This window comes from Macaca nemestrina, chromosome 18 (genome assembly GCF_043159975.1).
Source record: "Macaca nemestrina isolate mMacNem1 chromosome 18, mMacNem.hap1, whole genome shotgun sequence".
Lineage (NCBI taxonomy): Eukaryota > Metazoa > Chordata > Mammalia > Primates > Cercopithecidae > Macaca > Macaca nemestrina.
This window is the reverse complement of record NC_092142.1, coordinates 74,302,606-74,329,920: the sequence shown is the minus strand read 5'-3', so window position 1 is coordinate 74,329,920 and position 27,315 is coordinate 74,302,606. Positions and strand designations below refer to the sequence as shown.

Below are 27,315 nucleotides of genomic sequence, written 5' to 3'. Positions count from 1 at the left end.
TGCAACCTCTGCCTCCGGGGTTCAAGCGATTCCCCCGCCTCAGCCTCTTGAGTAGCTGAGATTACAGGCGCCTGCCACCACGCCCGGCTATTTTTTAGTAGAGACAGGTTTCACCATGTTGGCCAGGTTGGTCTCGAACTCCTGATTTCGTGATCCGCACCTTGGCCTCCCAAAGTGCTGGGATTATAGACGTGAGCCACTGTGCTTGGTGGAATTTCTTATTTCTATCTTTTTCTTCTTCTATTTATTTTTCTTTCCCTTTCTTTCTTTATTATGATTAATTTGGTGGAGCAACACCATTTATTTCCAGGACCAGCACTGGATATAACACAGTGAATGGAAAAAAGCTGTCAGCACTAATCACTGTCACAAAAATAATCCTACAGAATCTGAAATGCCAACGAGAAGTCCAGCTCCACTGGGAAATACCTGTAAATCACAGGTCTTTCCATTTCAACTGATATGACAACAAGTTTCAGCTTTAATTATTTACCAAATTCCTGAGCCATCTTTAAAGTCTCGTGGGTTTTTTTGTTTGTTTGTTTGTTTGTTTGTTGAGACAGGGCCTTCTTCTGTTGCCCAGGCTGGAGTACAGTGGAGCAATGATCACTCACGGCAGCCTTGACCTCCGGGGCTCAAGGGATCCTCCTACCTCAGCCTCTGGAGTTAGCTGGGACTATAGGTGTGTGCCACTACACCCGACTAATTTTTGAATTTTTAGTAGAGACAAGGTTTCCCTATGTTGCCTAGGCTGGTCCCAAACTCCTGGGCTCAAGCAATCCTCCAGCCTTGGCCTCCCAAAAGTGTTGGGTTTACAGGCATGAGCCACCTTGCTTGGCAGATTAGTGAATTGGTCACTTTTTAAAAAGATTTTAAAAGGTATGATTTATGTAGCATAAAATTCATTTATTTTAACTGTACGATTCAATGATTCTTAAAGAAGTTTTCAGGGTGGGCACGGTGGCTCACGCCTGTAGTCCCAGCACTTTGGGAGGCTGAGGTGGATGGATCACTTAACGTCAGGAGTTTGAGACAAACCTGTCCAATATGGTGAAGTCCCGTCTCTGCTAAAAATACAAAAATTAGCTGGGCACGGTGGCATGTGCCTGTAATCCCAGCTACTTGGGAGGCTGAGGCAGGAGAATTGCTTGAACCTGGGAGGCAAAGGTTGCAGTGAGCCAAGATTGCGTCACTCCACTCCACTACATCCTGGGCGACAGAACAAGACTCTGTCTCAAAAAAAAAATTTTTATCAGCCAGGTACGGTGGCTCACGCCTGTAATCCCAGCACTTTGGGAAGCCGAGGCAGGCGGATCGCTTGAGGTCAGGAACGAAACCAACCTGGATAACATGGCAAAACCCTGTATCTACCAAAAATACAAAAATTAGCCGGGCCTGGTGGCATGCGCCTAGAATCCCAGCTACTGGGGAGGCTGAGGCAGGAGAATCGCTGGAACCTGGGAGGCGGAGGTTGCGGTGAACTGAGATCCTGCCACTGCACTCCAGCCTGGGCAACAAAGTGAGACTCTGTCTCAAAACAAACCGATCAAACAAACAAAAACATTATTATTCGTCAGAAGCCTCTTCATCACCTGGAACCTTGTGGACATCAGTTATCCTTGGTAACTTCCCTTCCAGAACACCATTGTTATTGGCTGCTATGGTCTGAATGTGTTCCCCCAAATGCATGTCCTGAAACTTCATGGGAATGCGATAGTACTGAGAGGAGGGGCCTTTAGGAGACGATTAAGTCAGAAGAGCAGAGTCCCCATTATGGGATTAGGACTCTTATAAAAGGGATTCGGAGAGTGGCTCCCTTTTTTTACCATGTGAGGACGCCTCGGCGGTGCTATCTGTGAGGAACGGGCGGTCCTCAGACATGGAACCTGCTGCGACCTTGATCTTGGACCTCCCAGCTTCCAGAACTGCAAGAACATACATTTCTGTTGTTAATAAATTGCACAGTCTCAAGTACTTTGTTACAGCAGTGCAAACAGACGGAACATTAGCTTATTCCTTTTTACGATTTCTCTGCCTTCATGTTAACAGGCTCTCTGAAGGGAGGTGAGACAAAAATGTGTGATCCAGGAGGTCAGGAAATCGAGACCATCCTGGCTAACACGGTGAAACCCCGTCTGTACTAAAACTACAAAAAATTAGCCAGGCGTGGTGGCGGGCGCCTGTAGTCCCAGCTACTTGGGAGGCTGAGGCAGGATAATGGCGTGAACCCGGGAAGCAGAGCTTGCAGTGAGCTGAGATCACGCCGCTGCACTTCAGCCTGGGCCACAGAGCGAGACTCTGTCTCAAAAAAAAAAAAAAAGAAAAACAAACAAACAAAAAAACTGTGATCCAATTTTGTTGCTGTGAACCGAATCTCTTTAAATTTTATTTTATTTAAAACTATAGAGGCTATATAGCCTCCCTCCCATTCCAGTCCAACACCAGCCTTTGCATGGGCCCTTTCTACTATCAGTTTTAAATAGAGAACGTTCTTGTTCTGTTCATGAAGGTTTCATAAATGCTGGAGTTCAGTCATAACTAGAACTTAACATATCCGTTCCATCACTGTATTTTTCCAGATCCCTGGTAAATCCATATCTCGGGTCTGGTGGGGCGCATGCAATTCCATACTTTGTCACAGGGGGCGCTGCGGAGAAGGGCAGAGCTGGGCGCGCGGTCCCAGAGAGCGCCGTCCAGGAGGGGGCGCGTCCGTGGGGCTGGATCTGTGCGAGCCCTGCGCAACGTTGGGGGCGGGAACAACCCTGGCCCTGCGCCCGCGCGCTGCGGAGCCTCGTGATTGGAGGAGGCAACGGTCACTTGGCAGCGCCGTTGGGATTGGGGGAAGAGGGCCCCGGCTGGAAGTGACGCTGAGACGGCGAGGGTGAGTGCGGGCCGGCCGCTGCCGCACTTCGGGCGCTCATCCCTCATTTCTCTGTGGTGAATGGCGACGGGATGGAGCGCGAGGGGAGCGGCGGCAGCGGCGGGTCGGCCGGGCTCCTGCAGCAGATCCTGAGCCTGAAGGTTGTGCCGCGGGTGGGCAACGGGACCCTGTGCCCCAACTCTACTTCCCTCTGCTCCTTCCCAGGTACGGCCCGCCCCGCGCCTGCGCACTGCGCGCCCCGCCGTCGCCTCGGCAGGGCTGTGGGCGCCCCGAGTCTGGGCGGGGTCCCTGGTGCGCCGCCGATCTGCTGGGTGGGCGCTGTCCTCCTGGAGCTGGGTCCTGCTCCTTGTCCGGAGCCCCTTTCCCCGTCACTTCCTCGCCAGTCCCTGAGGCCGGGCCCCGGAGTCCCGCTGCGCGTGAGGTGCAGGGAACGGCCGCAGGTGGGCCCGGGACTGGAGGGCGCCCGGCCGCCACCCGAGCGTCTCAGGTTCAGAGCTGCACCCCACGAGCCCGGGAGGCGGTGATTCCTGCCCTGCCTGGGTTGCCGCACGGCGCCCGGCCTCCTTCGAGGTGCCTCGGAGCGGCCCGGCCCGGCTCGGCTGAGGGGTCAGAGTTCGCGCTCCCCTTGCCTTCGCTGATCGCTGGCGCCTCGGGCCAAATCCACCCGCTCCGAGACCCGCTCCGCTTTCTAGGAATCTCCCAGACCTGGTGCCACCTGTTGCCGGTTCTCCCACTAAGCCTTCCAGATCTTTGGCACAGCTTCCTTTGAACTCTTCCTCCCCGCTGCGGCGTGAGGTGGGCCTGCTAGGAGGGTTGCTCAGATTTCTAACGCCTGGAAGAAGTCTCCGTGCGCGGAAAGCTGGAGGGAGGAGGGAGGACCTCACCTGGGAAGGAGGAGAAAGGTTTTGAGGGGAGGCACAGTTATTTATGTAGACCTTGAAAGGCAAGAAGACTGGGGCCCCTGGCCCTGGAAGGGGAGGTGGGGCTCCCAGTAGAGGGCACTGAGATCTTCATAAACAATGAGGGACCAGAGCAGAGGGAAGGAGGACGAGATTCCAGCCTCTAGTTCCAAACAAGGCACCTGTGATTTCTCCTCCCCTGGGCAGCGACTGCCAGGCGCCTTTCAGCACACACCTGGGACTTGCAGTGTTATAATGTGCCCAGGGATTTTCCTGGAGGGATTGTGAAGTAGCAGGTAAGGTCATCAGGCAGGTTGGGGTCAGATGCAGATGTTCGCTTGTGGTCATGCCTGAAATGAGAGTCTGGCAGCTCACGTCATTTCAGAAGGTGCTGGGATCCCTTTAGACAGTGATATCAAAAAATTGATGGTATTCTGGGGACGCTGTGTGAAAAATGAAATGTTCTTGCAATCTGGAGGCACTACTGGGACCAGATTAATTTTTGTTTCCTTAATTTTCCCCTTTCCTGAAACATTTCGAGCCTGCCGAACAGTTGAGAGAACAGTACAACAAATACCCATGTACCCTTTACCTAGATTCAGTAATGTTTTGGTTTTTCGGGTTTCTCTTTCCATATATATCTAATCATATGTATTACATATAACACTTAGATGTATGTCACATGTCCCATTTAAACTCGAGTTATTCAATAGGAAGTTGCAGAAGTCATAACACTTGATGCCTAGTAATCTTAGCATATATCTTCTAAAAACCATTTTCTGTCATCCACAAAACCATATGACTTCCAAGAAATTGAACATGATAGAATAATGTTATCTAACGTATGGGCCTTGTTTAAATTTCCCCAATTGTCCACATAGATTTTTTTTCTTTAAAAAAATATATATATATTCCATGATCTAAGGTTCACACATTACATTAAGTTGTCCCATCTCTTTAGTTTCATTTAGCTGAAGCAACCCCTTCCTTGTTTGAATTTTTTTGAGATGTACATTTTGGAAGAGTCCATGTGAATTGTTTTATAGACTGTTTTACAATCTAGGTTCATTAGATTTTCTTCATGATTAGATGTAGATTAAACATTTTTGGTCAGAAAGCCACCTAGCTAGGTGATGTCCACTCACCAGTACATCACATCAAGAGACATTGAATGTCAGCCCGGCGCGGTGGCTCACACCTGGAATCCCAGCACTTTGGGAGGCTGAGGCAGGCGTATTACCTGAGGTCAGGAGTTCAAGACCAGCCTTGACTCTACTAAAAATACAAAAATTAGGCGTAGCAATGTGTACCTGTAATCCCAGCTACTTGGGAGGCTGAGGCACGAGAATCTCTTGAATCTAGGAGGCAGATGTTGCAGTGAGCCAAGATTGTGCCATTGCACTTCAGTCTGGGTGACAGAGCGAGACTTCGTCTCAACAAAAAAAGAGACATTTAATGTCAGTTTGTATCTTCATTGATAGTACTACTAAGTTTAATCATTTGGTGAAGATGGTGTCTGAAAACTCTACTGTAAGGGTATCTGCATCCTCTCTTACTACTAGGTCTGCTTAATGGGAGTGGCATTCATTATCCTGAATCTTGTGTATTGCTATTTTGGCCCCACAGAAAAGGTTACTTGCAGTTTATGCCAACTCATTATGGCAGAATCATTATTCTGAAGTATTCTGACGTATTTATATATATGAGGAAGCACTGAATTGATTTTTTCTTTATTACCTGTATTTGCAGTTTAGCCATTTACCTAGGGAGGGTTAGGTAGACATCTAAATGACCAAATCGGCTAGTTGCAGTGGCTCACACCTGTAATCCCAGGACTTTGGGAGGCCAAAGCGGGCGGATCATCTGAGGTCAGGAGTTCGAGACTAACCTGGCCAACATGGTGACACCCCATCTCTACTAAAAATACAAAAATTTGCGGGGCGTGGTGGTGCATACCTGTAATTCTAGCTACTCGGGAGGCTGAGGCAGGAGAGTAGCTTGAACCTGAGAGGGGAAGATTGCAGTGAGCCGACATCATGCCACTGCACTCCAACCTGGGCTACAGAGTGAGACTCTGTTTCAAAAATAAGTAATTATAAGTAAATGGCTAAACTACAAATGCAGTTAAAATTTTTTCCTTTACCGTTGTCATTTTTAACCTCAAAACCGAGAAACTGAGATCTTTATCTTTTTTTTTTTTTTTTGGGACGGAGTCTCACTCTGTTGCCCAGGCTGGAGTGCAGTGGCCGGATCTCAGCTCACTGCAAGCTCCGCCTCCCGGGTTCACACCATTCTCCTGCCTCAGCCTCCCGAGTAGCGGGGACTACAGGCGCCCGCCACCTCGCCCTGCTAGTTTTTTGTAGTTTTAGTAGAGACGGGGTTTCACTGTGTTCACCAGGATGGTCTCGATCTCCTGACCTCGTGATCCACCCGTCTCGGCCTCCCAAAGTGCTGGGATTACAGGCTTGAGCCACCGCGCCCGGCCGAGATCTTTATCTTTTTTTTTTTTTTTTTTTTTTGAGACGGAGTCTCGCTCTGTCCCCCAGGCTGGAGTGCAGTGGCCAGATCTCAGCTCACTGCAAGCTCCACCTCCCGGGTTCACGCCATTCTCCTGCCTCAGCCTCCCGAGTAGCTGGGACCACAGGCGCCGCCACCTCGCCCGGCTAATTTTTTGTGTTTTTAGTAGAGACGGGGTTTCGCCGTGTTAGCCAGGATGGTCTCGATCTCCTGACCTTGTGATCCGCCCGTCTCGGCCTCCCAAAGTGCTGGGATTACAGGCTTGAGCCACCGCGCCCGGCCGAGATCTTTATCTTGTATCAGGAATGACATTCATCTTCGGAAGATACAGATTTCACTAAATCAGAGTCAAATTAGATCTTATTAAAATAATTAAAAACCCAGTAATGTTTTTGTGTTGTCCTTGTGGAAGTCAAGACTGGTCACACTTGAACCGGTCATTTATTCATTCACTCAAAAAATATTTGCTCCGTGTTAATTGTGTGCCTGTTGTTTTCTAGGCACCAAGTCAAGATGCCATCATAACAAAACAAAGCCCTTTCCCACGTGGAACTTTCATTCAAATGGGGAGAGAGAAAACAAACAAAACAGCTGGTGGTGAGGGGACTAGGAAGCGGGCAGGGCCTGTGTGGCTCAGGTGGAATGCCTTTTGCTGTAAAGTGATGGGGAGGCCCTGGATGGTGATGATATTGGAGTCAAAATCTGAAGAAAGTGAGTAGTGAGGTAATGAGCCAACAGCTACTGGAGGAAGAGCAAGTATTCTAGGCCAGGGAGCAGCAGATTCAGAGGCCCTGGAACAGGAGCTTGCAGAAGAAACACTGAGGAGCCCAGGGTGCCTGGAGGGACTATGTGGGCAAGGGGGAGAGGAGGGGAGGGCAGATCCTGGAGAGTTCTACTGGGGAGTTTTGAGCAGAGATGAGATGATTCTGACTTTTTAAAAAAGTGTACAATCCAGTGGTGTTTAGTATATTTACAGAGTTATACAACTATCACAATTAGTTTGAGAATATTTGCATCATCTTGAGAAGAAACCTTCTTTGTGCAAAGAAGAAACTTAGGAAATAATGGCTTTGCATGGAGAATAGATAGAAGGCCCCATCAGGACGGACAGGGTCTGGTCAGGCTAGGACTGAGGTGAGGCAGGCCAGGGGCACACCCAGGAACCAGGGAGGAGCAGGCAGGCAGTATCCAGAGATAGGTGGTTGACTACAGTTGGTAGTTCAGTGGGCACGTCCTCTTGTTAGGAAGAAGTGGAGGGGACAGTTGGACCTCCAGGCAGGGAGGTGGGATTTGGCAAGAGAGGAGCCTCCCAGTGCACAACGTGCAGAGCTGTAGGCTGATGGGTGATTAGTATCAAGATAGCCCAACTTTAGCTTGGAGTTGCAGGACTACATAGACGTTTTTTTTTTTTTTTTTTTTTTTTTTTTTTTTGGAGACAGAGTTCAGCTCTGTCGTCCAGGCTGGAGTGCAGTGGTGTGATCTTGGCCTACTACAATCTCTGCCTTGCAGGATCAAGTGATTGTCCTTCCTCAGCCTCCCGAGTAGCTGGGATTACAGGCCGGCACCATTACAGGCCGGCGCCACCACACCCAGCCAATTTTTGTACTTGTAGCAGAGACGGGGTTTCACCATGTTGGCCAGGCTGGTCTTGAACTCCTGACCTCAGGTGGTCCACCTACCTCGGCCTCCTAAAGTGCTGGGATTACAGGCATGAGCCACTGAGCCCTGCCCAGACTGCATAAGACTCTTAATCCTGAGGAGGACTCATGTGGTCTGCTTAGAACCCCAGAGGAACGGGCTGTGTTGACCCAGTTGTTCACTGGAACACAAGATGAGAGTGGGGCCAGCTGGAAGGAGGGCTGAGTGCTGAGCCTCACGCTGCCCACTTGGCTCGGGTTCTTGCCATTGCTGCCATTTGGGGCCAGGTTGGTCTTGAGGCCTTGGTTGGAAGTTAGGTGACTCTGCTGTGGCGGTTAGAGGCCAGGGAGCCGGCCATTATAGACCCCTTTTATTAATACAGAGTCCACTAGAGGATTCTGCTGTTTGTTCTCTTTCACTGCAATATCTCTCTGAATATCTATCTTAAAGATATGTCTGTCTAGGCCGGGCACAGTGACTCACGCCTGTAATCACAGCACTTTGGGAGGCCAAGGCAGGTGAATCACCTGAGGTCAGGAGTTCAAGACCAGCCTGGCCAATATGGTGAAACCCCATCTCTACTAAAAATGCAAAAATTAGCTGGGCGTGGTGGCGCGCACCTGTAGTCCCAGCTACTTGGAGGCTGAGGTAGAATAATCACTTGAACCCGGGAGGCGGAGGTTGCAGTGAGCTGATATCATGCCACTGCACTCCAGTCTGGAAAAGAGAGTGAGACTCTGCCGGGCACGGTGGCTCACGCCTGTAATCCCAGCACTTTGGGAGGCCGAGGCGGGCGGATCACAAGGTCAGGAGATCGAGACCACGGTGAAACCCCGTTTCTACTAAAAATACAAAAAATTAGCCGGGCGCGGTTGTGGGCGCCTGTAGTCCCAGCTACTCAGGAGGCTGAGGCAGGAGAATGGTTTGAACCCGGGAGGCGGAGCTTGCAGTGAGCCGAGATCGCGCCACTGCACTCCAGCCTGGGCGACAGAGCGAGACTCCATCTCAAAAAAAAAAAAAAAAAAAAAAGAGAGTGAGACTCCATCTCAAAAAAAAAAAAAAAAGATATATCTGTCTAAAAATATATACTCAAGGAAATCCTCAAATATCTTTTAGGGTAGGGATCTTAGTCTTTTTACTGATATGTCAGCATATAGAATAAGGTCAATATGTATTCGACTGATCAGCAATTAACTTCTTAGTGTTTTTATGACTCTGCTATTGCTACTGTGATTAATTCCACATATTTAGCAGCTTAAAGCCATACAGATTTTATTGTCTTACAATTATGAAGGTCATGGCCGGGCGCGGTGGCTCAAGCCTGTAATCCCAGCACTTTGGGAGGCCGAGACGGGCGGATCACGAGGTCAGGAGATCGAGACCATCCTGGTTAACACGGTGAAACCCCGTCTCTACTAAAAAATACAAAAAATTAGCCGGGCGCGGTGGCGGGCGCCTGTAGTCCCAGCTACTCGGGAGGCTGAGGCAGGAGAATGGCGTGAACCTGGGAGGCGGAGCTTGCAGTGAGCTGAGATCCGGCCACTGCACTCCAGCCCGGGCGACAGAGTGAGACTCCATCTCAAAAAAAAAAAAAAACAATTATGAAGGTCAGAAGTCCAAATTGGGTGCGTGTGGGCTAAAACCAAGGTTTAGCAGGGCTGTGTTCCTTCTGGAGCTTTTAGTAAGAATTTTTTTTCTTGCCTTTTCCAGCGTCTAGAGGCCACCTACGTTCCCTGATGCTTGGCCTCCTCCTCTTCTTCATAGCCAGCAGCATAACATCTTCAAATCTCTCTGACTCTCATCTCCCACCTCCCTCTTACAAAGATCCTGTGATTACATTAGACCTAACTGGAAAATCCAAGACAATCTCCTTTTGCAAGATCCTTACTTTAGTCACCACAATGTCCTTTTACCTATGAAAGGTAATCTGTTCACAGGTTTTGGAGATGGGAATGCGAACACCTTTGGGAGCCCATTCTACCACAATGCTTAATCTCATTTTCCAGTATCATATTGTATTACAGATTAGTTACCTGATTTAACTTCACCATAGGGAGATGATGTGCCTTTAGCTGCCAAAGTAAACAAACCCGAAGCAATATACTTACTTTAAAGCAGTGAACAAATAAATACTGTAAGATATGTAGACAAAGATTTCTGAGAGAGTTTTGAGCCAGCGAAATGAAAAGTACTGTATGACGATCGATAAACAGCTATTAAATAGATGGCAAATTAAGGTGCAGTAGATTAAAGGGAAATCACTTAGTTTTTTTAAGAAGCCTTTTAGATCCAGGTTTGCCTTTGCTATTTAGAGTCCTGTAATAACCTCATGTGAGAGTGTTTTATAAGCATACTCCTCTACTCATCTATAATAAAACCTTTTTTTCCTACTTGAAATGACTTTAGTGATGCTATATAAAATACATAGTGAAGGAGCTAATGGATATAGCTCAGGGTTGTAGGGGGTGCAGTGTGCCTCCCTTTCTCAGAACCACAGAGAGGTGTTGGCCTGCTGTGTATGCCAGGCACTGTTTACAAATTGGCCTTTAAGCTTTTTGGAAAATTGAGATGTGGGTTGGTGACTGAGCGGGCCTCCTGGGGCAGGGGCTGTGCTCCTAGGGAAGTGGGGATGGGTGACATTTTTGTCTCATCATGGACCGCCATAACACAGTACCATAGACTAGCTGTCTTAAATGACAGACATCGTCTCCTGAGTTCTGGAGGCTGGAAGGCTGAGATTAGGGTGCCAGGATAGTTGGGTTCTGGTGAAGACCCTCTTCTTGACCTGCCTTCTCACCATGTCTTCACATGTCACAGAGAGACAGGTATCAAGATACTGAGAATCTCTTCCTCTCATAAGACCATAGTCCTGTTGGGTTTAACACATGAATAGTAGGGGCACATAATTCAGCCCTTAGCAGTTGGATGGCACACCTGTGTTCCAACCCGCCTTCCTGGAAATTACCAGCTTCATATGTTTCTGGCATATTAAGGCTTTGCCTCCCAGTTCAAGGCCTCAGTGGTTCTGGGGCAGCTGGTAGGAAGCCAGGCTCCAGCAGTGCCTTGAGTTACTGCAGAAAGCAGAGCTTATCTCTAAAACTCTGGCATCTCCAGCAGAAGCCCTGGATAGCGGGGACCCAGGGCTGGTCTCAGGTCGGTAGGGGCAGACAGCAGCCAGGTGAAGATTGTTCTGAGTTCTTGGAGGCAGGTTTGCATCTCATTTGTCCACTTTGGACCAGTGAATTCCTGGTGCCGTCCTAGAACTTTCTGCAGACTAGGTGTTTGGGTGGTCAGAGGGTCAGATTGATTTGGGAGTGGCAGGTGAGGATTCGGGATAGAAGATGGTCTTTCTGCCTTGGAAGAGAGGCATGGTGCTGTGCTGGGGCTTGGGGATGAGCTGGCGGTGGGTGGCAGACAGAAGGCCTCAGCTGGGAGGCCAGGCTGCTCTTGACTGAGCCAGGAGCCACAGTAGCTGCCCAGGCAGGAGGGATTTGTGGGTGCCACAGCTCTGGTGGGTGCACATTTGTTAGGGAGAAGCAGTATCCAGACCCAGGCACTTCCCCCTCTGGAGCTGCTGCCAGCCATGGAGGGCGAGTCTCTTGGCAGTGGAAGGCAGGAATAGCTCCTGGCCTAATGGCAGCCAGAAAAGAAACTGCAGTGCAGGAGGATGTGGGTTTGTTGTGGAAGAGGTGAGGCCTGAAACCCTGAGGACCAAGAATCCTGCCCTCAATTTCTGATTGACACTGTTGACTAAAGGTGACTTTTTTCATTGGTGGAGGAAGATTCGTTCCTTAGCCTCCCGCATCACTGGGATTACATGCGTGCGCCACCCCACCTCGCTAATTTTTATATTTTTTGGTAGAGACAGGGTTTCGCCATGTTGGCCTGGCTGATCTGAAACTCCTAACCGCAGATGAGCCACCCGCCTCAGCCTCCAAAGTGCTGGGCTTGCAGATATGACCCACTGTGCCTGGCCTCATTTGTTATTTTTAATAAGCATTGAGACTTAATTGGGGCATCCTTGATGTTTTCACTGAGAACCATTTATCCAAAACAAGACCTGAGCACTCTCACTGAAAGTATTCAGAATATGCTGTGAATTGAAGCTTTATTAAAACTCAAAATGAGCAAAGAATTTGAGCAGTCATCTGTGAAAATGCCAAGGGAGGGTTAAGGGGATTTGGCTCCACCCCTTATCTCCAATAGCCCCTTAAATCCAGCTTCCCAACAAGATTAAGAAGCCTGTGTAAAGGGAATAAAAATACCTTCGTAAAACTGTGGTTTTCATTGGTCTGGGGAAAAACACACACACCCTAACAGTGTGCTTACAGCCCTAATACAGCTTCCAGTAAAGCCTCTGGTCCTCCCCTCCTCCCCCTTTCTAATCCCCTCAAGCCGATTGATGCCCCTAACTGGTCTCTTTTAAATTGTTCATCCCAATAGGCTCATTCTTCCTGAGCAGTTCTTGTGAAAACAAAAGCTTTGTTTTTTCTTACCTTTTTTTTTTTTTTTTTTAAAGTCTAGCTCTCTTTCCCTGGCTCATGGCGACCTCTGACTCCAGGGTTCAAGCGATTCTCATGCTACAGCCTCCGGAGTAGCTGGGATTACAGGCATTCGCCACCACGCCCAGCTAATTTTTTTGTATTTTTAGGAGAGACGGTGTTTCACCATGTTGGCCAGGCTGATCTCAAACTCCTGGCTTCAAGTGCTAGGATTACAGGCATGAGCCACTGCGCCTGGCCTATCTAATAAATATTTGTTAAATAAACATGCTCAGTACATAGAAGCATTTCCACATGCGTGTTTGTTGTGTTTATTTTCTCAAAAACAGGATCTTATTCTACATGCAGCTGGCTTTTGTTACTTCACAATGTGGCTTGGGCATCTTGCCCTTTCAGTATATATAAATCTGTTGCATATTTTAATGGAACTGTGTAGTGTTCTATTACATGCGTGCACAGAATGTGTTTTCCAAATCCTACAGTGATAGCCATGCAGGTGACTTCTAGTTTTTGCTATTATAGACAATGCTGTTGGGACCTTCTTGTTACGTCTGTCCTTGCCTACCTATGCTTTTCTGTAGGGGGTATCCCTGGAAGTAAAATTGTTGCAGCAAGGGCCATGCACATTTGACTTCCAAATTACCCTGCAAAAAGGTGGTTTTCCAGTTTGTATTCCAACTAGGAGTGTCAGGTGGGGCCTATGGAATAATGCTGTGACAGCCCTTTACTGCTTAAAACCTACATTGGCACTTCAGATCTTTTGTTAAGTCCTTAGTCTGGTGTCAGATTCCCCAAAGGGTGTCCCTCATCTGTCTTTATAGCTTTAACTGTCATTGCTCTTTTTTTTTTTTTTTTTAGACGGAGTGTCATTCTCTGTCACCCAGGATGGAGTGCAGTGGTGTAATCTCGGCTCACTGCAACCTCTGCCCCATGGGTTGAAGCAATTCTCCTGCCTCAGCCTCCCAAGTAGCTGGGACTACAGGTGCCCACCATGACTGGCTAAGTTTTTGTGGGATTTTTTGTATTTTTGGTAGAGACAGGGTTTCACTATGTTGGCCAGGCTGGTCTCGAACTCCTGATCTCGTGATTCACCCACCTCGGCCTCCCAAAGTGGTGGGATTACAGGCATGAGCTACTATGCACGGCCATCATTGCTCTTATAAAGCCTCTGTGCTTTGGTAAAGCCCGTGGTTTTTAATCAGGGTAGTTTTGCCCCCCCGGGGACATTTGACAATGTCTAGAAATATTTTGGTTGACACGACTGGGAAGAGAGTGCTGCTGGCCAGAGGTGCCTCTCCATATCCTACAGTGCACAGTGCAGCCCCCATAATGAAAAGTTATCTGGTCCAAATGTCAATAGGGCGGAGGGCGGTGGTCAAGAAACCCTGCTGAGCTAAGCTGTTCACTGATCTCAAAAATCAGTTGCTACTTGCCTGCCTCTAGCCAAGGATGGACAGTGGGTTTTATCTAACGTGTCACCGCCAATCCCTCCCTATGGGTAGCTAGAGAGCTACCTTGAGGATTCTAAGGCCTTGCCTTGGGTTCACTGCGGGGAAATGCTACACGGACCATTTAAACAAATTGTAAAGTCACATTCCAGCAGGACGCTTTTGTTTTCTTTGTATTTTCCAGGGTGCCTCATGCATAGTTTTTCATACATAGTTGATTATATGAATCTTAATGTTGCTTGAATTACAGACACCTTACCAGTGATTAGAGTTTTGTAGGAGCCAGCTCTCCTAACCTGCCCTGTTGTTTACCTGCCATTTGTCTTCAAGCCAAACATTTATATTTTCTGGTATTTATTTCATATCCTAAAGAGCTTTGAAATCCTAATAGGAGGTGATGGCTTGATGTTTACTGCATTGTCTTTAAAATGATTGTGGAATGAATATAATTGTAGAAGGCCGAGTGATCAAAAGGTCAGGAAAGATCAACAGGCATTGATTGCATAGTACCCTACCAATTGGCAGTTGGGCTTGTGCCTCTTATGGGGGGATTATTTTTGTTTGGGCTTTTTGTTTTTTTGGGGTTTTTTTTGAGACCGTCTCACCCTGTTGCCCAGGCAGGAGTGCAGTAGCATGATCTCAGCTCAATGCAGCCTCTGCCTCCGAGGCTCAAGCAATCTTCCCACCTCAGCGTCTCGAGTAGCTGGGACTACAGGTATGCAATACCATGCCAGGCTAATTTTTGTATTTTTTGTAGAGACAGGGTTTGCCTGTATTGCCCAAGCTAGTCTCAAACTCCTGGGCTCAAGCGACCTGCCCACCTTGGCCACCCAAAGTGTTGGGATTACAGTCGTGAGCCACCGTGCCCAGCCATGGTCGGGGGACATTATTTAGGTCAATTTTGAAATCTAGGTGAACCTTTTTTTTTTTTCAGTTTGAGGGTACAGGGATTGGTCAGCTTTTTCTGTGAAGGGCCAGATAGTAAATATTTTAGGCTTTAGGGGTCATGTGGTCTGTGTCACTGTTATCAGCTTTGCACTTGAAGCTGGAAAGCAGCCATAAACAATACTTAAATGAAAGGGCATGGGTTGAATAAGTATATGTGTACAAAAGTAAATGCTTTCAGATAAGTGTGTATGTATAAAAGTATTAATGAATGGGTTCAGATAAGTCTGTGTAAAAAACAGGTGGTAGGTCTGTGGGCAGTAGTTTGTTGAACCCTCTAAAACCATCAATATTTGGATATTTGACTGATGAACCCTACTTTGCAAGTAAATGATGTTGAAGGCCGGGGGCGGTGGTCCCACACCTGTAATCCCTGCCCTTTGGGAGGCCAAGGTGGGTGGGTCATTTGAGCCAAGGCGTTCAAGACCAGCCTGGGCAACCCAGTGAGACCCCATCTCTAAAGAAAATACAGGCCAGGCGCAGTGGCTCATGCCTGTAATCCCAGCACTTTGGGAGGCCAAGATAGGCGAATCACCTGAGGTCGGGAGTTTGAGACTAGCCTAGCCAAGATGGTGAAACCCCATCTCTACTGAAAATGCAAAAATTAGCCAGGGGTGGTGGCATGCACCTGTAATCCTAGCTACTTGGGAGGCTGAGGCTGGAGAATCACTTGAACCGGGGAGGCAGAGGTTACAGTGAGCTGAGATCGTGCCACTGCACTCCATCCTGGGCAACAGAGTAGTGAGACCTTGTCTCATAAGAAAAGAAAATACAAAAAAAAAAAAAAAAATTTTGCCAGGCATGGTAGCACACGCCTGTAGTTCTGTTGGAACCGAACTGTCGATTCCTTCCTGGGCAGGGGTCGCTGCGAAGGATCACCGACAGGAGATTCACAGCAGAGAGTTATTTATTACTAGCGCGCTAGGGTCCCAAGCTCTAAGTTGGCCCCGGGACCCTGACTGCTTGTTACAGGCTGTTTATATAGGCAAACACAAGTTCAAACACAGCTTAGGGCGCGAAATTCAAACAAAGCTTTAGGCGCGTGGTAATTGGGTCTGTCTATGGCCTGAGCAAGGTGTCTTGTTCTAATTGGTTAGAGCAGGACCTTATGAGATTTTTTCCTGGAGTTGTTGATTCCGGGAACTTCGAGGCAGGGTGGGACCCCTGGAATTGGCAGGGTGGGACCCCATGAGGTTGTTTCCCGGAATTGGCAGGGTGGGACCCTATTAGGGTGGGACCCTGTTGAGGCAGGGTGGGACCCTATCCAGAGCCACCTGGTGTTAATTTTTTAAGTTCTTTTTTTATGAGGCCTAGTTTCTAAGTTTTATGCGGCCTAGTTTCAGTTCCAGCTACTCTGGAGGCTGAGGTGGGAGAACACCCAGACCTAGGAGGTCAAGGCTGCAGTGAGCCATGATGGTGCCACTGTACTGCAGCCTGGATGACAGAGTAAGACCCTGTCTTTAAAAAATTTTTTTCTTTCTTTTTTTTTTTTTTTTTTTTGAGACAGAGTCGACAGAGTCTCGCTTAGTCGCCCAGGCTGGAGTGCAGTGGCGCGATCTCGGCTCACTGCAAGCTCCGCCTCCCGGGTTCACGCCATTCTCCTGCCTCAGCCTCCCGAGTAGCTGGGACTACAGGCGCCCGCCGCCTCGCCCGGCTAATTTTTTGCATTTTTAGTAGAGACGGGGTTTCACAGTGTTAGCCAGGATGGTCTCGATCTCCTGACCTTGTGATCCGCCCACCTCGGCCTCCCAAAGTGCTGGGATTACAGGCGTGAGCCACTGCGCCCGGCCTAAAAAATTTTTTTCAAAAAGAAAAAATAAATGGTGTTGAAAATGAAATCTTGAGTATGATGAGTACCCTCTGCAATGATTGTCCTGGGAAAGGCAGTGATTCACAACTTTTCTTTGTCTTCCCTCGTAGAGATGTGGTATGGTGTGTTCCTGTGGGCACTGGTGTCTTCTCTCTTCTTCCATGTCCCCGCTGGATTACTGGCCCTCTTCACCCTCAGACATCACAAATATGGTAGGTTCATGTCTGTAAGCATCCTGTTGATGGGCATCGTGGGACCAATTACTGCTGGAATCTTGACAAGTATGTTAGACATTAAAATACCAGTCAAAAATGTTTAATATGACTAGTCAATTTCAGGACCTATTTTAGAAACATATCTGGGTAGGATGAAGGAAAGAGTGACGTTTAACCACAAGTCTTTTTTTTTTTTTTTTTTTTTTTTTAAAAGACAGGTCTCCCTATGTCAGCAAGGCTGGAGTGCAGTGGTCGCAATCTTGGCTCACCGCAGCCTCAACCTCTTGGACTCAAATAATCCTCCTATATCAACCTCCCAAGAAGCTTGGATTACAGGGGTGTGCCACCATACCATGCCTGGCTAATTTTTTTGTGTTTTTTTAGAAACAGGGTTTCGTCATGTTGCTCAGGTCTAGAACTCCTGAGCTTAAGCGATCTGCCCACCTCAGCCTCCCAAAATGCTGGGATTACAGGCATGATCCTCTGTGCCTGGCCCAGTTTTTTTAATGTATTGATTTTTTTTTCCACCCTCAAGGCCCTATTACTTGGCTAACATCTTTGACTTATTTAGTCAGATTTCATCTCAGTGGCTTCAGGGAAGTCATGTTAAACTTTGTGAGATATATCTTGTGAGAGAGGCCACCAGCAAGAGGAAAATTTATCTTTTCGGAAGCTACTTCTCCTTTCTGATCAGCTATCACTTGAGCGTTGGCCCTGCAATATAGTTGGTGAATTACTTCCATACATGTGGGTGTGGTTGCTATAAAGATAGGAGACAAATTCTGATGACAAGAATTCTTTGCTAGATGTAGTGGCTCATGACTGTGATCCCAGCACTTTGGGAGGCAGAGGTGGGAGGCTTGCTGAAGCCCAGGAAATTGAGACTAGCCTGAACAACACAGCAAGACCCCATCTCTACAAATAAGAATAAAAAATGTAGCTGAGTGTGGTAGTGTGTGCCTGTGGTTCCAGCTACGTGGGAGGCTGACGTGGGAGGATTGCTGGGGCCAGGAGGTCCAGGCTGGGCTGCAGTGAGTCGTGATCACGCCACAGCACATCAGCCTGGGCCACAGAGCAAGACCCGAGGGGAAAAAAAAAAGAATTCTTGTTTAGAAAAGTACCCGGTTAATGCTCTGGTTATTTTTTTCCCCTTAGGACTTTCTGAATAAGAATTGGAGTAACATGATGTTATGAATTATTTTCAGGCCTGTTTTTGGGGCATTTGTTTTGTTACGGCTTTTGCTTATGGGATAAGACACAGTTACAGAAATGAGAACAATAAGTTTAAATCATTTTAAAGCTCATACATAAATATAAATGTGTATTTTATATAAACTAAAATTTCTAAGTAATTAAAATGTAAAATCCTCCATTTTCCCATCCCTAAATAATAGCCACAGTTTACATCGTGGTGTGTATTTCTTTTTTTTAGATATAGATGTAAATATAAATATATTCTTATAATACAGAAATGTAATATTCCTACTGATTTGTAACTTTTTTTCACCGTGAATTGAAACCTTAGCGTCAAGCAGAAATCATTTGCCTTCTGTGTCTTTGACTTGAGGTTTTTTTTTTTTTTTTTTGAGAGAAAGTGGCCTAGTTTCTTTGTGTTCTGTGTCACCTACTGCTTCTTTGGAGACTTTATGTCCCAGGATGACTGGCTCCTAGGGCCTGTCTTTGTTTGTTCCTTAGTAAAATAGGAATGAAACTACCCACTCATACCCTTGCATGATTGAGCCAATGTGTATATGATGTGCTTAAACATGATCCCTGACGCATAGTAATTGTCAAATACATATTGTATTCATTTCTGTCTTTAAGGCTGTATGAATAATCTGTTCCCTTTCCATTTGCTGCTCCATTGGATATACTTTTTCCTTTCTTCACTTCATTATCGCAATCCCACTTTAGGGCCCAGTTCAAGTTCCTTAAGCTTCTTTCTACCCAACCCACTCTTTCTGTGTTCCTAAATTTTGGAGGGGCCCAATGAAACATGTCTTTCAGATGTTAGTAACAAAACGTATGCATTGCCAGTAGAGGTGGGCATTTTATTTTATTTTATTTTATTTTATTTATTTATTTATTTTTTGAGACGGAGTCTTGCTCTGTCGCCCTGGCTGGAGTGCAGTGGCCGGATCTCAGCTCACTGCAAGCTCCGCCTCCCGGGTTTACGCCATTCTCCTGCCTCAGCCTCCCGAGTAGCTGGGACTACAGGCGCCCGCCACCTCGCCCGGCTAGTTTTTTGTAGTTTTTAATAGAGACGGGGTTTCACCGTGTTAGCCAGGATGGTCTCAATCTTCTGACCTCATGATCCGCCCGTCTCGGCCTCCCAAAGTGCTGGGATTACAGGCTTGAGCCACTGCGCCCGGCCTTGGTGGGCATTTTAAATCACTAAATGTTCAAGGCAGCCAACCTTTGGTTAATACTGTTCTTTCTTCTTGTTAAAATATGTTAATATGACCGGGCGCGGTGGCTCAAGCCTGTAATCCCAGCACTTTGGGAGGCCGAGACGGGCGGATCACGAGGTCAGGAGATCGAAACCATCCTGGCTAACACGGTGAAACCCCGTCTCTATTAAGAAATACAAAAAACTAGCCGGGCGAGGTGGCGGGCGCCTGTAGTCCCAGCTACTCGGGAGGCTGAGGCCGGAGAATGGCGTGAACCCGGGAGGCGGAGCTTGCAGTGAGCTGAGATCCGGCCACTGCACTCCAGCCTGGGCGACAGAGCGAGACTCTGTCTCAAAAAAAAAAAAAAAAATATGTTAATATACCTTCATATCACATTTATGAAATGTGCCAGGCATGGTGGTTTATGCGTGTAATCCCAGCACTTTGGGAGGCCAGCTTGTGATGATCGCTTAAGTCCAAGAGTTCAAAACCAGCCTGGGCAACATAGTAAGACCCTGTATCTACAAAAAAATAAATAAATAAAATAGCCAGGCATGGTGGCATGTGCCTCTAGTCCCAGCTGCTCAGGAGGACCACTTGAACCCTGGAGATTGAAGCTGCAGGGAGCTGTGATCATGGCACCGCATTCCAGCCTGGGCGAAAGAGTGAAATACTGTCTCAAAAAAAAAAAAAAATTGTAAACATGTGATTGAGACACTGTATGTTATTTTGCATTATTGCAAATCTGTTTCTGTCTTGTGTCCCCAGCTAGATTCCAAGTACCTAGAGAATAGGGATCATACCTTATAAAACACAGAAGTGATCTGCAGAAGAAAATTTGAGTGAATGAACATGCTATGACCAAGGAGAATATTATCTGGTGCATTTTGGGGGGAAGGTCATATGGGAAATCTGGATCTATTCTTTTCTTTTTAAAATTTTTATTATTTATGTATTTTTATTTGAGAACAGGGTCTTGCTCTGTCACCTGGGCTGGAGTGCAGTGGCATAGTCACAGCTCACTGCAGCCTTGACCTCCCAAGCTCAAGTGATCCTCCTACCTCAGCCACCCAAGTAACTAGGATTACAGGCATGTACCACCACACCCAGCTAATTTTTCTATTTTTTGTAAAGACAAGGTTTTGTCATGTTGCCCAGGCTGGTCTCAAACTCCTGGGCTCAAGTGATCCTCCTGCCTCAGCCTTCCAAAATGCTGGGATTGTAGGCTTGAGCCACTGTACCTGGCCAGATCTTTTTTTTTTTTTTTTTTTTTTGCGACAGGATCTGGCTCTGTTGCCCAGGCTTGAGTGCAGTGTCGCAATCTGGGCTCACAGTGACCTCAGCCTCCTGGGTTCAAGCAACTCGCCGGTCTCAGCCTCGCGAGTAGTAGGGATTACAGGCGCATGCCACCACACTTGGCTAATTTTTTGTATTTTTAGTAGAGATGGGGTTTTGCCATGTTGCCCAGGCTGGTCTCAAACTCCTTAGCTCAGATGATCCACCCACCTCGGCCTCCCAAAGTGCTGGGATTACAGGCGTGAGCCACCATGTCCAGCCGGATCTGTTCTTTTCAAACAAATGAAATGTTAACTTTCTTGGTACAATGCTGAACTCCTGTAGTAACTTAGATGGGTATCTGCATAGATACAGGGGTTTTTGTTTTGTTTTCTCAATTTGTGGGAAGTTATAGTGACTAACATAATAAAAACAATCAGTGACTTGGGAAACAGGAAGGAATCCCTGAATCTCTCCTCTCATGCCCTGTGAATTAATAACAATATGACTTAGAGTCCTCCTGTCTTCCCTTCTCACCCCTCTACTCCCTCCTCCATCCATTTCTTGAAGGGAACTATGAGTATGACAGAAGGTGGCGCGGGGGTTCCCTGTGGCCTGAAACATTTCTTGCTTAGTCTAACTCAAAAGACTGTTTTTCATTTGTTACCAAAAATGTAGTAGATCCCTGTTAAAGGCTAGGCATGGGGTAACTGGTAGGGGAATACACAGATATTTTTGAGTTCATAATCCAGTCATGTGGGAATTGCTATCTTTGTGATTTTGATTATTTCTTCTAGATTATTTTATTCAATAAATCTAGGAGACTCTTGGTTTTAAGGAGTCAGCATCTAAAAGTGATCTGCAAGCCATGTAATGAATACTCAAAGCCTAGAGTAGTCCACAGAAAGAATAGGGAAGACCTAACATTTCTGTAAGATTTAGATTTCAATATAAAAATCTAGAACATTCTACTTACAGTAGTATTTTAAATGTTGTATTTTCATGAGTTTGTTAATCTTGGCTTTTTGTTTTTGTTTAACATTCTTGCGTTTTAAATCAGGTGCAGCTATTGCTGGAGTTTACCGAGCAGCAGGGAAGGAAATGATACCATTTGAAGCCCTCACTCTGGGCACTGGACAGACGTTTTGCGTCGTGGTGGTCTCCTTTTTACGGATTTTAGCTACTCTATAGCATACATCCTTATGCTGAGATGTTGAACCTAAACTTTATGGAATCCTCCAGAAGAATACATTATGGAGTGTAGTGTTTTCTTAGTTCTTCAAAGGGAAGCAACTTGGATGAACAGGAACGTGAAGAACAACATCTCAGCCTTTTCTTCATTTTGAAGCTCCTGGAATTGAAGACTTATGTGGACTCCTATCGTTCTCAACCAAAACAAGTCTTTTGGCTTTCTTTTTTGTAGATATTTAATTTAAGCAGTTTTCACATGTACCTTTACCCAAGCCAAGTCAACAGTGTCTCTGGGGTGGCATCCTTTGCACTGAAATTTACAGTATTCTGTGAGATGTCGCATATTTTGAAGAAACTATGGAAGATACTGGTTTATTTCAAATGAGCAGAGTATGTTGTATTAAAATCTTACCTAATCTTGATTAAAATTTGGCAAACTCTTTTCTTTACTAAATCTTAGTGACAGTAAATGCCAAATAGGTTTTGGTTAAGTATAGTTTTAAAAACAAATTTGGTGAAATAAAACAGGAAAAAGAATTTAAGTATAACTCAAGTAGAGGCTTTGGTTCCACTGTTTAAAGAAAAAGTAGGTAACAATGAATAATGTGACATTTTCTGGACAACTGTCTTGACCTCTGATTAAGATATTTTAAGAGATGTGAATTTGTTATTTTGTATGTTTTATCAAAATAAGCTAGCTAATTTAGACTTTTTAGAAGATTTTCTGTACCACCTTTCCCTATCCCTTTTCTCTTAATTTTATTCCATTTAATTGGAAACATTCATACCCTATTAAATGGCTTAAGTTGGAAATTTTGAGCCAGATTGGTTTGGACATTGAGGCACAAATAAGATACTTTAAGCATTCTATCACAGTTTTTCTTAGTGACTTTGGTATACTAATGACCCTTGAGAAACTATAGAAGTGCATCTGAAACTAGAGTTAGTGAGGCCGGGCGCGGTGGCTCAAGCCTGTAATCCCAGCACTTTGGGAGGCCGAGACGGGCGGATCACGAGTTCAGGAGATCGAGACCATCCTGGCTAACACGGTGAAACCCCGTCTCTACTAAAATACAAAAAAAATTAGCCGGGCGAGGTGGCGGGCGCCTGTAGTCCCAGCTACTCGGGAGGCTGAGGCAGGAGAATGGCGTGAACCCGGGAGGCGGGGCTTGCAGTGAGCTGAGATCCGGCCATTGCACTCCAGCCTGGGCAACAGAGCTAGACTCCGTCTCAAAAAAAAAAAAAAAAGAAACTAGAGTTAGTGGTTATTGATTTTTTAGCTTAATGTGTTTACCTGGTGGTGACTCTTCAGCCCACTTTTACAGTATTGGGTATCAACTCCCAGAAAGTGCCTAAAATTTAATGTTCAGATACGCACCCCTCTCCCCTTTACATTTTTATTCAAAAGAATTTATACCTTTAAAGAGATTTAAATATCAAGAGTTTTTTAAAACTTAATTTTAGCTATTTAAATTTTTATTCTACTGCCTAACTTTCTTTTTCATTAAAAGGCCTGAAAACTGTGACTTTTTGAAAGGGAAAGGATCACAGAAATTAAGTATCTAATGTGATCCTTACCACCTAAACTGTTTTGTATGGAATACAATCAGTGTGGTGGTAGTGGTGGTGGTTATCTGTCTTCAAAATAGTTTCTGGTAATTAAATCTTACTTTTTTTTTTTTTTTTTTGAGACAGAGTCTGACTCTATCGCCCAGGCTGGAGTGCAGTGGCGCAATCTCAGCTCACTCCAGCCTCTGCCACCCGGGTTCAGGTGATTCTGCTGCCTCAGTCTCCTGAGTAGCTGGGATTACAGGCATCTGCCACCGCGCCCGGCTAATTTTTGTAGTTTTAGTAGAGATGGGTTTCACCATCTTGGCCAGGCTGGTCTTGAACTCCTGACCTCGTGATCCACCCGCCTCGTCCTCCCAAAGTGCTGGGATTACAGGCGTGAGCCACCACACCTGGCCATAAATCTGACATCTTTAAAGGAAAGTTTTCATTGTGAGATTAAGGCTTAACAGCCCATGAGGTCATATGCACATGAACATATCTATTCCATTTAAAGCAGTATGCACTCTGGCTTCTGATTAAAAATAGCCAGTAGGAGAGTCTCCGAATCTAAAGTCAGGAGGACCAATTTGCCAGGGAAACTCATAGAAAAGAATTACGAAAAGATCACAAAAACTGGACATTTTCTTTTGACTAATTAGACCACTTATGGCTGGGCACAGTGGCTCACGCCTGTAATCCCAACACTTTGGGAGGTCGATGTGGGAGGACTGCTTGAACCCAAGAGTTCAAGATTGGCCTGGGCAACATAGTGAGACCTCGACTCTACTGAAAAATTTAAAAAAATTAGCTGGTTGTGGTCCCAGCTGCTCAGGAGGCCAAAGTGGGAGGATCACTTGTGCCTGGGAGGTTCAGGCTGCTGTGAGCCGAGACCACGCCACTGAACTCCAGCTTAGGCCACAGGGCAAGACCCTGTCTTAAAATAATATTATTGGCTGGGCGCGGTGGCTCAAGCCTGTAATCCCAGCACTTTGGGAGGCCCAGACGGGCGGATCACGAGGTCAGGAGATCGAGACCATCCTGGCTAACGTGATGAAACCCCGTCTCTACTAAAAAATACAAAAAACTAGCCGGGCAAGGTGGCGGGCGCCTGTAGTCCCAGCTACTCAGGAGTCTGAGGCAGAATGGCCTAAACCCGGGAGGCGGAGCTTGCAGTGAGCTGAGATCGCGCCACTGCACTCCAGCCTGAGTGACAGAGCAAGACTCCGTCTCAAAATAAATAAATAATATTGATTTTGGTAATTAACTTATCAAAACTATGGTGACATATACACAGGCAGAAACTTATGAGTTATAATGCAGCCAAATATTCTTACAGATTCCCTAACAAGAAGCTCAAATCTTTCTTCCAAGCAAATTGTAAAAAATTCTAGTTTTTTGTTTAAAGAGCTGTGATTTTCAAAAGTATCCCTTCAGTTTAAGAAGTCTGGGGAATTGGTATCTTTTCTTATGGGAAACGATTTCCATCATCTCTACTGAAGGATGCCTCTTATTGAAAAATGCCTGTTGAAGGAGTTCTTGCCTAAAACATTCTTTGGGTATAATTTCATACACTACATATATGGGCCAGTAGGTAGTGGGCACCTCCTCTTAAGTGCTAAGTTTTGAAATACTGATACATGATTAAAATGTTAGACATTTTTCACTGGAGGTAAGACCAAAAATTAGGGCATTTTGAAAGGTGTCTTCGTTTCTGTTTCTTGTTTGATATATTTTGATTATCTATTCTTTTTAAAAACTTCACATATAAAAGGTATCTTCAAATTATTGAATGTTTCATCCATCCCAGTAAGTGAAATATTCTCCAGTGAATAAATAAATATATAGACTTTAAATAGATTGAGCAGTGTAGCTTGAAATGTTTTCAGGGAGAGACTATTTGAATGATAGGGAATATCTTTGATTTTCTTTTTCATGTCTCAAATGTATAATTATTTGGGGGTGGTCACTCAGATGGGAGAATATCAGCAATTGTGTTGAACATTTTACCTTATATAGTTTTGAAAATTTTTGCCAAAAACTGATTTCTTAGAAACATCCTTCCCCCAGCTATGCTTTTTGTTTGTTTGTTTGTTTTGTTTTGTTTTGGGAGATGGAGTCTTGCTGTGTCGCCCAGGCTGGATGGAGTGCAGTGGCGTGATCTTGGCTCACGGCAAGCTCTGCCTCCCAGGTTCACGCCATTCTCCTGCCTCAGCCTCCCGAGCAGCTGGGACTACAGGCACGTGCCACCATGCCCGGCTAATTTTTTGTATTTTTAGTAGAGACGGGGTTTCACCGTGTTAGCCAGGATGGTCTTGATCTCCTGACCTCGTGATCCGCCTGCCTCGGCCTCCCAAAGTGCTGGGATTACAGGCGTGAGCCACCACGCCCAGCCTATGCTTTGTTTTTTAAAAAATAAATGCAAGAGAGGGAGGCAGGCAGCCTTCTAACCATAAAAGCTGATTTCTTGATTTTTTTTTTTTTTTTGAGATACAGTCTTGCTCTGTCTCCAAGGCTGGAGTGCAGTGGCTTGGTCTCGGCTCACTGCAGCCTCTGTTTCCCTGGTTCAAGTGATTCTCCTGCCTTGGCCTCCAAGTAGCTAGGATTACTGGCACCCATCCCAAGGCCCAGCTAATTTTTGTATTTTTAGTAGAGACAGGGTTTCATCATGTTGAACAGGCTGGTCTTGAACTCTTGACTTCAAGTGATCCACCTGCCTCGGCCTCCCAAAGTGATAGGACTGCAAACATGAGCCATCATGCTTGGCCTTGATTCTTGAATATGGGGTTTTGTAGTGAAAGCATTTCATGAAAACTTAAGTTCATACACAAGAGCATCATGAATATTTTAAGAGAGGTGTCTGTGCTTTTTTTTGGCCACAAAATATTACTTCTTATGAAATGTTTACACTAGGTGAGGAAAAGTTCATTAATTACCTTTAAACCATTCCTTATTTTTTTTAAGATTTTAAATTGTATTTTGGCTTTTGCCTCCAGTATCCTTTCTGGTTGCTCTGGTTTGAATTAAGTTCCTATTATGCTGCAGGACACATCAACCTTCCCTAAGTGACCATTTCCTGGAATGTGAAGCGTCGGTGCCATTAGCAGACCATACGCAGAAATGTCCTGTACTTGCATTTATTTTTTGTGCACTCTGTAAGGCTGGTTGTGACTAAAATCAGCTTAACTTTTTATATTGTTATTTCACTAATTGCTACAGTCAAAATGATCAAATCTTTGTACAATAGAAAATTATTTAAATTTTATTTTTCTACTGACATTTCTAATTCTAGTGTAAATGTTTATCAATAAAAAATTACTTTCAATTCTGAGTTGGAATTATATTACTTTTTTGATGGCTAATGAATTTAATCTTTTGTAATAAAATTGACTTCAGTTTTCATTTTTTAAATAATGTCTAACATGTTTAACTTTTTTTTTTTTTTTTTTTTTTTTTTTTTTTGAGACGGAGTCTCACGCTGTTGCCCGGGCTGGAGTGCAGTGGCACGATCTCGGCTCACTGCAAGCTCCGCCTCCCGGGTTCCCGCCATTCTCCTGCCTCAGCCTCCTGAGTAGCTGGGACTACAGGCGCCCGCCACCGCGCCCGGCTAATTTTTTGTATTTTTAGTAGAGACGGGGTTTCACTGTGGTCTCGATCTCCTGACCTTGTGATCCGCCTGCCTCGGCCTCCCAAAGTGCTGGGATTACAGGCTTGAGCCACCGCGCCCGGCCTGTTTAACTTTTTTTTATGTTCTACTTCTTACTAATTTATGATAAAATTCTTATTCAAAGTTGTGATTAAACAGTACTTACATGTGAACGTGAAATTTTTATTAACTGCTTGCTGGGCCGTATATTCCCATCAAGAAGCTTTTGTTTGATTCTATGCAGGAATAGGTGAGTATTGATACAGGGTGTGAAAATGTATTATTTTAATAGTAAGTCCACATGAAGAGAAGCTTCATGTTTGGTTAATTTAACACCCTTGGTGACATCATAAATCTCACTAGTATGCCATTTTCAACAAATGGGACTAAGTTGGGTAGTTTACCTCATG

At 45.7% G+C, this 27,315-nt stretch overlaps 1 protein-coding gene across 7 annotated transcripts; it reads left to right on the top strand.

The window, feature by feature from the left end:
* Positions 1-2,751: 2,751 nt before the first annotated feature.
* LOC105491267 (transmembrane protein 170A) lies at positions 2,752-26,590 on the top strand. 7 transcript variants are annotated; one of them, XM_071084969.1, is made up of 4 exons: positions 2,950-3,085; positions 9,646-9,857; positions 16,751-16,921; positions 21,581-26,590. In XM_071084969.1, exons 2-4 carry the CDS (start codon positions 9,851-9,853, stop codon positions 21,709-21,711), a joined length of 309 nt encoding a protein of 102 aa, XP_070941070.1. In that variant the 5' UTR covers positions 2,950-3,085; positions 9,646-9,850; the 3' UTR covers positions 21,712-26,590. The 7 variants fall into 7 exon arrangements, with proteins under 7 accessions (XP_070941073.1, XP_070941071.1, XP_070941069.1 ...); XM_071084972.1 differs by lacking the exons at positions 2,950-3,085; positions 9,646-9,857 and adding an exon at positions 2,752-2,881 and having other exon boundaries at positions 16,751-16,852; XM_071084970.1 differs by lacking the exons at positions 2,950-3,085; positions 9,646-9,857 and adding an exon at positions 2,752-2,881.
* The last annotated feature ends 725 nt before the right edge of the window (positions 26,591-27,315 follow it).